Source organism: Brachyhypopomus gauderio, chromosome 18 (assembly GCF_052324685.1).
Source record: "Brachyhypopomus gauderio isolate BG-103 chromosome 18, BGAUD_0.2, whole genome shotgun sequence".
Taxonomy (NCBI): domain Eukaryota; kingdom Metazoa; phylum Chordata; class Actinopteri; order Gymnotiformes; family Hypopomidae; genus Brachyhypopomus; species Brachyhypopomus gauderio.
In genome coordinates this window covers 19109078-19125448 of record NC_135228.1, presented here as the reverse complement: position 1 = coordinate 19125448, position 16371 = coordinate 19109078, and the positions used below count along the sequence as shown (strand labels likewise).

The 16371-nt window shown below is 40.7% G+C and overlaps 1 protein-coding gene across 1 annotated transcript; it reads left to right on the top strand.

Moving 5' to 3' along the window:
- The first annotated feature begins 6636 nt into the window (after nucleotides 1-6636).
- On the top strand, nucleotides 6637-14933 carry LOC143482234 (granzyme K-like). Its single transcript, XM_076980534.1, has 5 exons — nucleotides 6637-6787; nucleotides 6876-7014; nucleotides 7277-7424; nucleotides 14107-14376; nucleotides 14476-14933. The coding sequence occupies exons 1-5, from the start codon at nucleotides 6724-6726 to the stop codon at nucleotides 14647-14649; spliced, it is 795 nt and encodes a 264-aa protein (XP_076836649.1). The 5' UTR covers nucleotides 6637-6723; the 3' UTR covers nucleotides 14650-14933.
- The last annotated feature ends 1438 nt before the right edge of the window (nucleotides 14934-16371 follow it).

Here is a 16371-nt window from a genome sequence, read left to right as displayed (position 1 = left end):
ACATGACTTTTGATTAAGACAATATTCATTCTATTGAGCTTCCATGCTGTGTTTTATCTCAGCAGTAATAGTCCTACTTCCCCAGAAATCCAATATATGATTTCGGATAATCCAATCCACATTTCAAAACAGGAAAAAGTGATATATTAAAATAAGTTTTGTCAACGTTATATTATTGACAACTGCAGTAGACACACCACAAACAGCAACTTTCCCCTGCCTCCAAAGGCTGAGGACAACAACCACACCTTACCTGGTTCTGACCTCTGACCTCTGACCTCTGACCAAAAAACCATCACAGCAGCCCAATCTTTACTTTCCTGAGTGACAGTCTCCATCACACTACCATGGGGACACTCCCAATGGTCTCACAATAGCATCTGACTCCATTTGTAGTAAAGGCAGGGGACAACAACCACACCCAGCTTTAAAACATCTGGTCTTCCAGATGGTAAACTAGATCTCTGGATGCATTTTCAGCTCCTCCTCTGGGCGTCTTGGGTGGTTTTTCTACACATTACTCTTACAGATCTCTCTCTTACGTCCGCCTATCATTCGTTCCACGTTAAAATCTGCATCTTAGCTCATCAAGTTTCCAATAGTAAAGTAGCATCCTCGTGCACCAAGAAGAACTACTCTGCTGTCATCAAACCATGAACGTCAATGCTGCAAATTAACTAAACATGTCATGTCTGCCCCGCCCCTCCTATCAGTCATGTGTGTTTTGTTTATGTAGCCATGGTGTTTTGTCAGTCATCGTCCCTCCTCATGTCTTGTAATTCGGCCCCTCGTTATTGGTGTCATGTGTAAATTGTTTCAGTGTGTGTGTATTTTGGTTGCTTGTTCAAACTGCTGGTTTTTTTGTATGGAATTGCATGTTCATGGTCATTGTGAACTGTTTTTCGTAGCATGTTGGTTTGCCCTGTTCCTGTTATTTGGTTTCTTATGTATTTTGTTATTATGTCTACGTCTGACCTCGGTAGCACCGTCTATCTAACTCTGGATATGGATTTGCGCACAATAAATCTCGTTCTTCTCGGCGTTTGTGTCCGCCCTCTCATCCCCTGACGCCTCCGATGTCACATAATAACCAGCCTAATGAGGACACAGCTAGAGAGCGAGACTCTGAGGAGCTTCTTCACCGGTTTGAGGTTCTGACTGCTTCTACGCAGGAGGAACCTCACAGGTATCGGCGATGGCTTCTCGGAGACAGTGAGTCCCCTGCAGGTAAAGGTGATTCCCCACGGGAGACGCAGGTATTTACAGATATGTTTTGTTTACCTGCTGAGTACTATGGAAGGCCGGGTCAGTGCCAGAGTCAGGCCGTCTTGGAGATCGTTACAGGGAGGATATACCTGTAACCCAAGACGTGGCTCGATGGATGGAATGTGCACTCTGTGTGTGCCGGTGCCTCAGGTGAGGTGGAGCAGACAGGTCCAGAACCAACAAGGAGATCTCATATCTGTATCTTCCTCCAACGTCACCCAGACACCAGTGGAGGTAGAAGACAAGCATGCCACTCAGTCTGCCACTGTGTCCTGCGTGGGTGGGGCCACGCCCTCAGTTCCTGTGACCCTGTGTGGGTTGGCGCCTGTTCCTGTGACCCGGAAGAGGTCTGCCTTGGTTCCTGCCGTTGCCTGTTTTTTTCCTGTACTGCTGTGTTTGCCTGATCTGTTGTGACACCTTCTAAATGTCGTGGTGACTGTCACGTCTGCCCCACTCCCACCTGTATCCACATGTTTCGTAACCTAGCCCCTCGTTGTTGCTTTCATGTGTAGCTTGTTTAAGTGTGTGTGTTTATACCCTTTGGTTGCTTGTTTGTGTTGCTGAGTTGCTGGTTATTTTGTATGGAATTGCGTGGAATGTTGTCTAAGTCCTTACATGTTGGTTTTGTTTATGTCTGACTGCTCTCGTGCTATGACCTCGGACCGTCTATCTAACTCTGGATATTGATTTCCACACAATAAATCTGGCTCTTCTCAGCGTTTGTGTCCACCCCCTCTTCCCTTGATGCCTCCAGCGGCACAAACCATCACTGGTGCTCTGAATGAACTGAGCTCTGTGTTAAAATGAGACAAAATGAAGATTTGTGGCAACAGACATCCGTTTGGAGTAAGTAAGGCTTTGGTGCAGAAATCATCAAGGCCATACAGATAAAACAAAACAAACTTGCACGATTCTTCTCTTCTGACTCTGGAGCTGTGAACGTCATGCGGCACCAGAGGGTGGTGCTTTTTTCTGTCATCTCCATAATTATTTGAGTGTTGAGCCCCAGGTTTTTAACTCCATGTGTCACAGTTCCTCCTGGTATTTTGACTTATTATTGGGAGAGTGATGTATGATTGAAGAGATCAATATGGACATGCATTTTAAGGATTCTATAATGATTTTGATTAATTTAAAATAATTGACAGATTAAATCCCATCCCTTGCAGTCGATGCTCTTCAGTGTCACACGGGCAAATTTACCAAGGGCCACATTAATTCTGGAACTCACATACAGGAAATATCAAATTTCCTGTAAATGATAATCACATTTTATCAAATTAACATTTGCAGAAATCATTGATTTTATTTTTCGGTGGCTTGGTGGTTAGCACGTTTGCCTCTCAGCACTGGGGTCTTGGGTTCAAGCCCTTATTTAAGTGGAGTTTTCATGTTCTCCCCGTGTCTGCGTGGGTTTCCTCCAGGATCTCTGGTTTCCTCCCACAGTCCAAAGACATGGAGGTTAGGTAAAATTGGCCTCCCTGATTCCCTGACAAATTCTCTCTGAGTGTGTCTGTATCTCTTCATGTTCAATAAAAAGCAGTTGTGTGAGTGTGTGTACATGAATGTGTGTGTGCTTGTGTGCCCAGTGGTGGATGGTGCTCTGTCACTAGGGTCTGTCCTCTCCCCCCTTCCTGCACCTCATTCAGTCCCCCAGGGGGCTGTGGATCCCAGTAGAGTGTACACTGTGTGCAGTTGGCTGCCACTTCTCGCCGGAGTGTGATTGGTTGTGTAAGAGTTGTACCTGTATTATGAATTGTAAAACGACCTTGGGTATCTAGAAATGCGCTATATAAGTTGAACATTCATTCATTCATTCATTTTTGACAATAGGAATTTTTCATTTGTCAAACTTCGGAGTAAATATTTGTTACTTTGGGGAGTGTGACTGGGTGTAAAAGCTGTGTTTGTTGATAGGAAAGCATCCTTAGGTCACCTTGAAAGGTGTTATATACACTCACTGGCCACTTTATTAGGTACACCTGTCCAACTGCTCATTAATGCAAATGTAGCACAATCACATGGCAGCAACTCAATGCATTTAGGCATGTAGACATGACCAAGACGATAATGAACGTGTCATGGTTGTTGGTGCCAGATAGGCTGGTCTGAGTATTTTAGAAACTGCTGATCTACTGAGATTTTCATGCACAACCATTTCTAAAACCATAGGGTTTACAGAGAATGGTACAAAAAATTTGAAAATATCCAGTAAGCGACAGTTTTGTGGGCTTAAATTCCTTGTTGATGCCAGAGGTCAGAGGAGAATGGCAAGACTGGTTTGAGCTGATAGAACAGCAACAGTAACTCAAATAACCAGTCATTACAACTGAGGCATGCAGAAGAGCATCTCTGAACACACAACACATCGAACCTTGAGGTGGATGGGCTACAGCAGCAGAAGACCATGTCCATCCCTTTATGACCACAGTGTACCCATCTTCTGATGGCTACTTCCAGCAGGATAACGCACCATGTCATAAAGTGAGAATAATCTCAGGCTGGTTTCTTGAACACGACTGTACTCCAACGGCCTCCACAGTCCATTTCGGGATGTGCCGGAACGGGAGATTCACATCATGGATGTGCAGCCGTCAAATCTGTAGCAACTGTGTGATGTTATCATGTCAATATGGACCAGACTCTCTGAGGAATGTTTCCAGTACCTTGATGAATCTATGCCACGAAGGATTAAGGCAGTTCTGAAGGCAAAAGGGGGTCCCACCCAGTAATAGCAAGGTGTACCTAATGGCCGGTGAGTGTAAGTATACTTTCATTCATTCATTCATTCATTAATTCATTCATTCATTCATAATTGGTGTAGATCTGCTTCAGGCCAGAACCTGATAAATCACAAGGCAGAGAGAGGGAGAGATTCTGTCACAAGTAACATGTTATAACTAGTTTTTTTTATTTAGTGAATAGATATTCCATCTTTCTGTTTCATCCAGGTCTCCAGAGGAAGGCCACTCTAAGGAGAAGTGTGGAATCAGTGTCAGTGTATGCATCAGCACACAACCAGTTGAAGACTGACCTCATCTTTAATTTAGCCAGCAAACATATTCTCTGATGCAGACAATATTGACAATCCCATTACAGGAAAATGCTTGTAAAACTGAGTGGATGGTATAAAATACGATAGCACTGATGCAGGAGAGCTGGGAGACAGTTTTGCTCAGGACAAGTTCCTTTATTTTATATCATGTACACAAGCAGCACAGTACAGAAACTAAATGACGGAAAGGGGAATGTCAAAACTAAAAAAGTTCAAACAAAACTAAACAAGAAAATGACACAAAAAATAAAACACATGCACACACAAATCAACAGCTTTAACCAACAATAAAACATCAATGTACTATAACACATGGCACTCTGGGAGTCCTGCCTGTGTCTTCCTGTCCCCACAATATTTCTTCCAGGTAGTGGTGGACACCATAATATCTTTCCAAACTGCCATTTAAATGTGTAAACTCATTCCACCACTGTTTAAAATATCTCAGAACATTCAGTTTGATTCATAGCTATCACGGTGAGCCGGGCCCCAGAGCTCAGTGGAGACGTGGAGACACCCACTCACACCCACACACAGACACACACACACACACACACACACACACACACACACACACACACACACACACACACACACACACACACACACACCCTCAGCCACTCCATCATTCTCAATCACCCACATACTGACACACCTGTAGCTTGATTCTGTTCTCTGGCTCTCCCTCTAAACCCACAGGTCCAGTCCACCAGTGCTGCACATTCCATGCAGACGCCATTAACCGCTTAATTAACTCTTCTCACACTGATTCCTGAGACTCTACTTCTCATAATGTCTATTCCCTACCCATGTTTCTTTCTTCCTAGTGTTCTGTATTTGTTTTTGTTTTGTTTTTTTATACCTTGTCCGCCTGTGTGACTGGTCTGGATATGTTCATGTGCCTTTTGGTATGTCTGTTGTCTGATCCTGTGACAATAGCTCCTGTATGTTCGTTATTGTACTACGTACAATTAGTGTGAATTTAGTCTCTGGTGTATTCTGGAGTACAAATGATCTCTTTAAACTGTGTAGAAGGTTCATTCAAACTGAAAAAGATAACCAATGAATGTTCAAGCTGTCTCTGTAATGTGATTTAAACTTAAAGAAATAAGTTGAACATAACATAAACTATGAAATAGCAACTACCTTATACATTTCACGAAGCCATGGGGTTAGGGAATGGCAGAACTTGGTGAGTGATCCTGTTTCAGAATGATTTAATAGTTGATGAACACCCATGGAGGAGCGATAAGCAGTACTTCTGCAGGGTGATGCTTCAAAGGCAAATTCTAATTATTCAGCTCAGTGAGAAGGAAGCCAGAGATATCTTCACACAAGGCCTTGGTGTATCCCAACGTGTGCTCCTGTTCACTCTGACTTGCACAATTCTGTGTCAGATTATGAAGCTATAACATAAAAACTAAATTCTAAGACAAAGTTTCATTAAAGTTTCCTTTTAAATTTCATGTTTGACAAAAGGTCTTGGTCTTCACACCTCACTACTTACTGAGATTCACACCTCCAAGTGGTCCAGAAAGGTCTACAGATGCACGTTTCCTGTTGTGCTGTCATTCTGAAGGTGTTAAAATATACACTACTGGGTTTTAAAGTGCTGCTTGTAGACTGGTGAGATTTTCTTTTTCAGATTCTGAGATACGATTAATTAATTTAAGCTTTGATGTCATAGGGTGACTGCTGTAATCCTGGTTATAATGACTGTGGGAATAAAGGATTTTCTGGAGAGACAGAGAAACAATGAAACATGGCCTGTGTTTCCACTAGCTGGGCATCACACAAAGCTTTACAATCAACTGCTTTTGCCTTCTATTTGAGTTTCATGAACTTGCCTTTCCTCTAAAATAGATCTTTGGTTATAATTCCAAGTGAACTGAATTCAATTTCAAGTAAGCTTTACTGGCATGATCCGAAAAAAGTGTGAACCTTTACCATATAAAGGAAAGTAAAAACTCCACTGTAAGTTCATAGTAATTAACATGAAAAGAACTGTAGTTAGCATGAAATAGTAATTGAAGTCAAGATGAGAACAGTACAAAATCAAAAGGAAAGCAAAAAATACAAAAGAAAAATAAATAAATAATAGATATGCATGAATATAAATTATTAAAAGTGTTTAAGTGTTTTAAACATGGCAATACAGTCACGCACGTGTGTGTGTGTGTGTGTGTGTGTGTGTGTGTGTGTGTGTGTGTGTGTGTGTGTGTGTGTGTGTGTGTACCTCACAGAGATTTGGAAAAGTTTATGACAAACTTTGCGCATCATGCCTACCCAACAGACATGACCACAAATGTAACCACAGATCTGCTCTGAAGCAGTCTGATGTTCTCGCCAGGTTCTTTAAGCACTGAGACATTGTTGCGTTGACTCGAGGTTAATTAATCAAGATGATGATTATTCTACATCTTTTTTATAATTGCATTCTGCTTTTTGCCATTTTACAAGAAACAGGTAAACGTGCTTTTCTGTTGGGTTGTGCCTTGAAACATTTACAATAATTGCAGTATCACCAATAGTATAACAAATATCCTTTTTTCAGCTTGCATGGATGATTCCATCATAGGAGGGAAGCAGGTCAAAAAACCGTGGATGGTGTCGGTTCAGTCCGAAAAGCACCATGTTTGTGGAGGAATACTGATTGAGGATCAGTGGGTTTTGACTGCGGCTCACTGCAAAGGGTGAGCAATAGTTTGCTTTATTGTACGTTAGTTATCTTGAAATATAAATTGAACGAATACTTTTAAAAAGCTACATTTGATAAGTTTGACACTGATTGTTTGTAGCCTACTTTAGAATGACGGTTACTTTCAGTAACGATGTTTCATAAGAGAATTTTTTTTACCGTGAAAGTGTATAGGAGACTTATTGTTAATGTAAAAGATTACAGCCTATACCTCATGTTACACTTTAGCGATATTACCAAAAATACTTTTTTTTCAGCTTTCTAAAACAAGAATCGGCGAGCGTCCTTTTAGGTGCGGTTTCTTTATCAAATGATGCAAACGTTCAGCGTATAAGAGTCCAACGTTATCATATCCCTGAAACATTCAGTAAGAAATCAAAAGAAGATGACATCATGCTACTTCAGGTAAAGTCATTTCACAACATGAAATTCTGAAGTCTAAAGAATATTTATAAACCGAGAAGGCAATAAGACCGACAGTGTCCTCATACGACCTACTGAAACATCCCCCGATTTGAAAGTGCTAGGTGTGATAATAACCGAGTGCTGCATTCAAATCAGATGCACCTCAAATGTTATGTTGTGTTTAACCTTGTGTTATCTTTGTTACTATCTTTTAGTAGCCTACATTAACCCAACTCTAAACCAATTTGGCCTTACATGTCTGGAAATGTCTGCTTTTCCTTGTTTTGTGCAAGAGGCAAAGAGAGATTTTTTGTTTAAATAGAAGTTCCTGACGAAGTCAAAAGGTCTTGATGCAATCAACACGTTTATGTAGTATCTACGTTTATGTGTCACGAGCCCAACACAACCTCCTCTGGGCGCGCGCGTTCACTCTCAAAAGAGCGAGAACTGGAAGGAATTTAGAAAGCTTTGAGCAACACAAGACCTGTCGGCACTGTCGTTTAGATACATTTGTAATAAATGTCGTTTTGTGTTTATTTAGTTTGGTTTAAATCATTAAATATTTTCTTTTCACGAAATGTCAGTTGGGCCGCGTTTATTATCTCTGCAGACTATGAACGCGAACGTTTTCTGATACGTTTGCTATTACCTTGACGTTGCCATATGTGAGTATATGGTTGAGCACAAAACGAGTTGGGAGTCACCCAAAACAATACGGTTTATTCTGAGAAGTCAATACACCCGTTAAAATAAATCTTCAAGAAGCGACGGTGTCTTCTGAGTCGTTTTCTGTTGCGCAGGCGCAGTGCGTACGTGTGTCTCGCTTTAAGCCTGGTTTAAGAAACACCCCTCAAAAAAAGGGGAATGAACATTTACCTGACGCATTTTGATGTTGCTTTGTGTTTCAGGTTTGAAAAGTGCTGGAATTTAGGCTAAAGTACATTAAAATGTTGAAATTACGTTAACAAATACGAGCCTCTTGTAATTCCAGGACGAAACATGAGAGAACGTGAAGACGTTAAGATTGAGCGTTTTGAAAATAAACAACCATCAAATAATGTGATAAAAAAGCGAATTATTTTGAATCATTTCGAGTATATGTATTAATATTTAACTTAATTATGTTTATCATGCTGGAAAATATTGAAATGGACCTTGAAAGTGCCGTACAAGTGCTTTAATTCCACCTTGTATAGGTGTATGAACCCTGCAAACATGACTTTGTCGATCGCGCTGAAGCGCGGCGCGCGCGAACTTCGAGAGGTGCACGACCGCGCGAGGCACTCGCGCACGGGCGGAGCCTCAGCGATTACGTCATTTTCGCCGCGCGGACCCTCGCGCCGCTCGAACGCCTACACCGCTCGCGCAGGGTCGCGCGAGGTGGGCGGAGCCGCGCGCTACGGTCGCTCGCGAAAGTATACCAGGCTTGAGTATGGCGTCAAATCCAATTCAATAATCGCGAGCGCGGAAAATCATTTCGCGCGAGGAAAAGTGCTTATTCGCGCGAGCAAAAATGCTCTCGCGCGCGCGGAGAGAGCTTCCTCGCGCGAGCAAACCTACTCTCGCGCGAGCAAAACGACTTTCGCGCGAGCAAAACTACTCTCGCGCGCGAGGAGAGAGTTGCTTGCGCGAGGAAAATTTGTCACACCCTTTCTGCTTGCGATTAAGCTCCTGCTCGCGGAGCAGATCGTTTGATTTTTGACAGTCGTGGGAGGGACCCAGACAGGATTGGCTTCTGGATGTGAATTGTGATTGGCTGTCAGTAGGGTCCGTTTCATGTATATTTTTTCGCGATATCTGCAAATTCTGCAGAAAGTGCAATTCGCTTCCATGTCCTTTATAAACCATTGTTAAAAATGTTTTTGATGGATAAACTGTAAATTATTTTAAAATATACTTCTTTCACTTTATGTATGATATATATTTTGCTGGCAAGGTCCAGATCTCTTTCCAGTTGAGGTTGTTAAAGATGGTGTTCCAATAGATACATATGGATTAGATACACCATCTTTCTGAAACAGTGAGCATATATAATGATTACTATTGTGTGATGTAGAGAAACATATTTTCCCTATTTCAAGATTGGTTGGGTCGATGGGTAATAATGTTGGATCATGTCCTGGTGTACTTTTAAATAGCATACTCACTCCAGCATATATAGCATTTTATAACTAATTCAGCAAAAGGAATTGCAACACTGAATTTAATTACTAAATCTTAGTTACTAAATATTTACTAAATTCTTGATTTGTCAGTAGAGAGCCATTTGAGTTAAATAACTGTTGTACCAAGAGTATATTGTGAAACCATAGATGGTAAAATAAAGATTTGTTTCTATATACAATGTATTTGTTGTTGCAATCTCTAGGTGAATAATTATCAAAACAATTTTGGATTTTTTAATTTTCAGGTTGGTAATTTTTTTCATTATATCATTGAGGCCATGCCATATATGACCTATGTTGCTATAACTCAAACCATGTAAACCAACACTGAAAGCAAGGGGACAGTCCCCCTGTTTATATACAATCCTAAACACCATTCAGCAGTTCTAGCAAACAGGTTATCTTAAGCACAGCATGTTCCAAAACATAGGCGCCCAACAGGCTACTTTGTCTCACATATGTGTATCTCCTAATATGGACTTCCCTAGAGTTAGCGGAAGAAACTGATGTATCAGTTGAACACAGAGAAAGCTAAATGACCCAAGTATAGTAGACTAGTGAGTACCAGTTAACAGAGTGCTCTTACCCTTCGCACTCTCCCTGACCTGGGTCACAGTATGGCACAAATGCATAATATTAACTAAACATAAGTACATGATTACACTGAAACACACTACTTCATTATTGTAGTCCTTCTGCTTAATCAGAACGACATGTACTAAATCATAACGTTCATAATGATCTCTTATAATCTAAATGACGTGACCTAATCAAGAATGACATAATTTCTGTCACAGTGATCAACTCCTAATTTCAAATGCTGTCATGGATTGAGGTTCCTGTGATGTGCTCCAAGTTTGATTCAAATTGACCTGTCGGGGACGCTACTGTACACAAAAACCTCTAAAATTATCAAAACTAATGCTGCAATCCTGTCATGCAGAATACAGAGAAGTAATGAATCTTGTATGATTCAGACCAATGAGCCAAATAACTTTGTAATTACATCTTATAACAAAAAGTATACTGCCTGACCAGGAATGAACATTTTATTTCACTAAAATTTCTTTTCATCGCTGTAATATCTGTATGGTAGTACTTTGGCTCCATCTACTGGCCAAATACTGGAACCTACTGAAAAGCATTGCTTACATGAAACACCTTGCAAACACATAAACACAAAGCTAATCTCAGCATGTGATTTAGTTATATGATCTGAATAATTTTTTGCCAATACATTTAGCCACATTTTGATTTTTTGTAGATTTAGTGCCTCATCTGAGATAAAAAAAAACACTTCATACATTCATATCAAAGGTCAAACATTTGCTCAAAACACATTGGTTTTCTTTGGCTGCTTAGGCCTATACGTGTGTGAACCTACAATCTCCGCTTGTGGCTAGATTTAAATAATTGTTTTTATTAGTCTGACTTGCATAAAAAGTCAAATGGTTTATTATTTTACATAAAAAATTTTTAAAATAAAGTTATTCAACTGTCCACATATGTGGACACCATACAAGAACAGAGTGAATATTTTCTATAAAAATTGCCCAAATATATAACAAATTGTGAGAATCTATCCTCTTTTCATTAAAACAAGTAAGTTTTGTTCTGTTAAAATAATCTTGAAACAAACAGCTCTTAACATTTGAACAGTTGTAACGATCTGCGCTGGGCAGAACAGGGAGGCGAACACAAACGCTGAGGAGAGCGAGATTTATTAAAGGAAATTCCAAAGGCAGAGTCGAAGTCACGGGCATGGGTCATAACGGGCAGGCAGTCCAGACATGAAATACGAACAGACATGGCAAAACAAAGAACAAAACCAGGCAGGGGAACAAAGACTAGGCTGGACGTACTCACAAAGATGACAGAACAGAAACAGCGAACTCCACAAGGGCATACGGAACGAATGAACAAAAAGACCGATACAGACATGGGAGACACCGGGACTATTATACACAGGACTAGACAAAGACCAGGTGCGAACAATGATAACAGGGGCGTGGCAAACAATGGGAAATCACAGAGACAACGAGCTGGGCAGGATAAACAGGCAAGTAAACGCAGACACAAGGGAACCTAGAGTGACAGCTAGGAGAGGGGGCGTAGACGTGACAACAGTTAATTGCAATTTAATGCCGTTCAGGCTACAATTTAGCTTGAATTGGATAAATAAAGATAGGCAGTGATGTCAAAATATTCAGATTATTCCACAGCTATTTCCTTGGGTGAAATCCCTCAAAAACAGTCTCATCTATTAGTGAGTCTCGAAAAAGATTGAAGAATAACTCAATGGGTACCTCACCCTGCGCTTTCACCTCAAAAATCCCCATGAACATAGGTGGGACTCAATGGGAATCAGTACCCTTGTATCTCCAGATTCTATTCCTGCCTCTGACATTCTGTTTTCTTTGCTAATTATTTAAACCTCCCTCATTTCCTTTGTTCCCTTCCTCGTTTTGTTATTTTTCGCTTTTTTTCACTTCGTCTCACATCTGGCTCATATTCTCCTTCGCTGATGTCACTGTCACTGTAAGTGGACTCTGACGCACTGCCTACTGGAATATCCTCAATAACTGTATAGTGTGATGTTGATGATCTACACTGCCCTGGTTGAAAAACAACACATATACATGTGTGCTATAATGTACTGTCGTTGAAATTTGAACCTTAATGGTGACCAAGAAAAGTCAAAAGCAGTTGGGTATGGTATCAGAGTAGAGTACAAAGTTTATTAAAGACAAAAGACAGAAAAATAGAAAGATGGATCGATCCAGAGATCTCCAGTACACACACTCAAGAGTGTCTGTAAGAGAAAGCTGCCCCCACTCACAGACCATAGTTCTTATACTATTTTGCTACATGATTACATCATACTTCCATGACATGAGTTAAGCATGTTAGGTCTGACTGGTGGCCCACATGAGGTGAGGTGATGGGGTGAGGTATCAAACTACATGATTTGCTACATAATTACATCATACTTCCATGACACGAGTTAAGCATGTTAGGTCTCATTGGTGGCCCACGTGAGGTGAGGTGATGGGGTGAGGTATCACCCCCATCACTCCTTCCCTGCCACGGTACGTCAGATGCACCATTCAGATGCAGCTCATGCTTATCTACAAACCAGAGACCTTCAGGGCTGTCTGCCTTCATCTCACAAGGAGTGCCTTCACACAATTTACTACTTTATTACTAGAGAGTGCCTACAAGCATGTAAGGCATACAATGATCAACGTGTACTAGGCCTAACATATGTTCAATATATACCTTAATAACGTGATTTCCATTCTACTCACTACTAAGTACATATGTGTATATTGATGAATTTTACAGTAAGACAATATATCAAACACACGCACACACAAATGTTTTTAGATTTAGCTTTTTAGGCAATAAAAATGGAAAATTTTATATTTGTTTCTATTTACAGCAACAACACATTTTGTACAAATTTACTATTATTATTTATATGAACGGCTTAAAAATCTATGACATGGTACATCGTTCAACGTATTGCCATTATTGCATAATGCCCACATATGTGGACACTTGGTTTATGAGGTAAAAATCCTTAGATGTTAATGTGAAAACTAACAATACCTTGCAGCAAAACTTTTCTTTGTGTATGTTAAAATAAGTCTGACATTAGCATTGTATCCATAGTTAGTTAGCTAACTAGTCGGACTTATAAATATCTAGCTAGCTAGCTGGTTATTTGTTTTACCATAGTTCATGGAGCTTCCAACTGTCTAAATGCGTTGATATCGTGAAAAAATAAACATGAAACAGACCCTACTGACAGCCAATCACAATTCACATCCAGAAGCCAATCCTGTCTGGGTCCCTCCCACGACTGTCAAAAATCAAACAATCTGGTACGCGAGCAGGAGCTTAATCGCAAGCAGAAAGGGTGTGACAAATTTTCCTCGCGCAAGCAACACTCTCCTCGCGCGCGAGAGTAGTTTTGCTCGCGCGAAAGTCGTTTTGCTCGCGCGAGAGCAGGTTTGCTCGCGCGAGAGTAGTTTTGCTCGCGCGAGGAAGCTCTCTCCGCGCGCGCGAGAGCATTTTTGCTCGCGCGAATAAGCACTTTTCCTCGCGCGAAATGATTTTCCGCGCTCGCGATTATTGACTTGGATTTGACGCCATACTTGAGGCTCCGCCCGTGCGCGAGTTCCTCGCGCGGTCGTGCACCTCTCGAATTGCGCGCGCGAAGTTACAAAATTCGAGAGGTCGCGCACGGGCGGAGCCACAGCGATTACGTCATTTTCGTCGCGCGGACCGGCGCGTCAAGTATAAACCAGGCTTAAACCAGGCTTTAGACTTGTGTGTTCGAATGCAGCACTTGCAGATAACGAGGTGCGACGGTCGGAATTGATGTTTATTTCTACATTGTGTGTTTGGTGTGTCCCTGGCGTTAGATTCATATGCCATGCACAATAATTACATAAATAAAATTATTTTAAATAATTAAATAATGTTGATTGGTTGTTTGTTTTTATCCCTAGCTCCACAAAAAAGCCCAGATTAAAAAAAAAGTAGTGGAGGTGAAGGCAGTCTCCAAATCTGCAAAAGACATCTCACATGGAACAAAATGTAAAGTAAGTGGATGGGGGACTACTAGTAAAGAAAGTCAAGAAGGCAGTGACACACTTCTAGAGGCTGAGGTGACTGTGGTGAAAAGGGCCCAGTGCAACCTTTACTACAACGGCAACCCTGTGATCACTGACGATATGCTGTGCGCCGGAAACAAAAAGGGAAAAAGAGATGCATGTCTGGTATGCCACCCTTCCGAGTTTAATCTACACCTCCCTTTTATAAGTGCTTAGGCTATCAAGCGTACTTGAAACAAGCTTTGATTTTTTCTGCCTTTTCAGGGTGATTCTGGTGGACCTCTGGAATGTAAGAAGAGCATTGTGGGTATAGTGTCAGGAGGAGATGGCTGCGGTAACCCCAAGAAACCTGGTGTCTATACTCGTCTCTCCAAGAGACATGTTTCCTGGATTAACAGTATACTTAAAAAAGAATACAACAGCACGATAACTTTGTAATGTATGGTTTATGATGACATACTCAAGTGTTTGAATCTCGCAGTGGCGTTCTCTGTACGTATAAAGCATTCACTTTACCCTTGCTTTCTGATTCTCTGTTGCATTATTTTACTGAATAAGTATTTTCAGACCTTTTGTGAATTGTCCTCTTATTTTTAATCATTTTAGACATGTTCTTTATTCAGTGAGCTGTGCTTCTTAAACATTTGATTACAAAGAATACTTCTCAGTGTGTTGTGTGAAAAATGATGCAAATTAAAAATGCTTTAAAAAAGTGTTAAGTTTATTTTTGTCAATTAATAAAATGCATAGTGATTAAACAAAAAAGATGTCAAATCAATATTTGATGTGACCCTTCTTTGCACAATCTTTGTAGGATTACAGTCAGGCATGGGATTAAACAATTCTACAGATGATAATGATCTTCATATGTAGGTCGAAACACAGTCATTACCTGAAACTGAAACAGCTGTGTAGGAGGTTTAAAACTGGGTGAGGAACAGTCAAACTCTGCTACAAAGGTGAGGTGGGAAAAGACAGTTTCATGTCTCAGGTCATGCACCATGGTGAGACTGAGCACAGCAACAAGCCACAAGGTAGTTACCCTGCATTATCAAGGTCTCTCCAAGGTTTCAAAGCACACGGGTTTCAAGATGTGCTGGACAAGATCTTTTGAAGATGGAAAACGAAACAGGCAACACCCAGGACTGTAAAGCCAGTGGTCGGCCAAGGAAATCTAGTGAAGCAGATGAAAGACAAATCATGTTTAGATGGCCAAAGGGCTGTACAATATTGACTGTCTGCAGTTGGAACATGGTGGAGGTTCCTTGCAAGTTTGTGGCTGAATTTCAGCAAATGCAGTGTGGGATTAGGTCAGGATTAATGGTGTCCTCAATGCTCAGAAATACATCCATCATGTAATACCATCATGGAGGCATTTGATTGGTCCCAACATTATCTTGCAGCAGGACAACAAACCCAAACATACAGCCACTGTCATTATGAACTATCTTCAATGTAAAGAAGATCAAAGATAAAATATATATGTATTCAAATATCAAGTCATATCCACTTCTGGAATAGTGAACATCTCTATAAGAGATCCTGGTAGGATTCAGCGTTTGATATTTAATATACAATAAAAATTGTTTATGAAATATGAAAAAGCAAAGGAATGCATATCATGTGATTATCGTACAGTGCTCTCATATGTGCAGTGCCTGCAGCCATATGTAGTATTGTTCTGTCAACAGCACTCACTAAGCACAGACTCAGTTTGTGGTATCGAATCACACCATGGCCTGTCTCTGATTCTTATTGCCTTTGCCGGTTGTGAAATATAAAGATGGGCAGCTTCCATAAATGTACCCCGAGAGACTCTATGGTGACAGAGAAAGTGTTGAGGAGATGGAGGTTACATGTCTCTGATAGCATGGGGGATGACTAAAGATGATAAAAAGCCACAGAAGCTACAAGAGAACTACACCACCCCCTGCTGGAGAGACAATAATTCAAATGAATATCTCGTAATTGCCCTGCAGGACTTTGTTGGGGCATCAATCAATATGATGGTTCATTTGCATGTATTTATTGAGAACATGTTAATTTGTCATGGTTAATTACTCCTTCATCAACTTTTATAGAAATTTAATTTATTTTTTCAATTATGTACTTACACACATGACTTAATGACTTACGTACTCACATTAACAATTCAAATTT

Excerpts from the sequence above, each read along its gene's own strand:
- LOC143482234 (XM_076980534.1), top strand. The coding sequence starts at position 6,724 with ATGATGATTATTCTACATCTTTTTTATAATTGCATTCTGCTTTTTGCC. Across the intron at positions 7,425-14,106 it reads ATGACATCATGCTACTTCAG|CTCCACAAAAAAGCCCAGAT; the intron begins GTAAAGTCATTT and ends TTTTATCCCTAG. Across the intron at positions 14,377-14,475 it reads GAAAAAGAGATGCATGTCTG|GGTGATTCTGGTGGACCTCT; the intron begins GTATGCCACCCT and ends CTGCCTTTTCAG.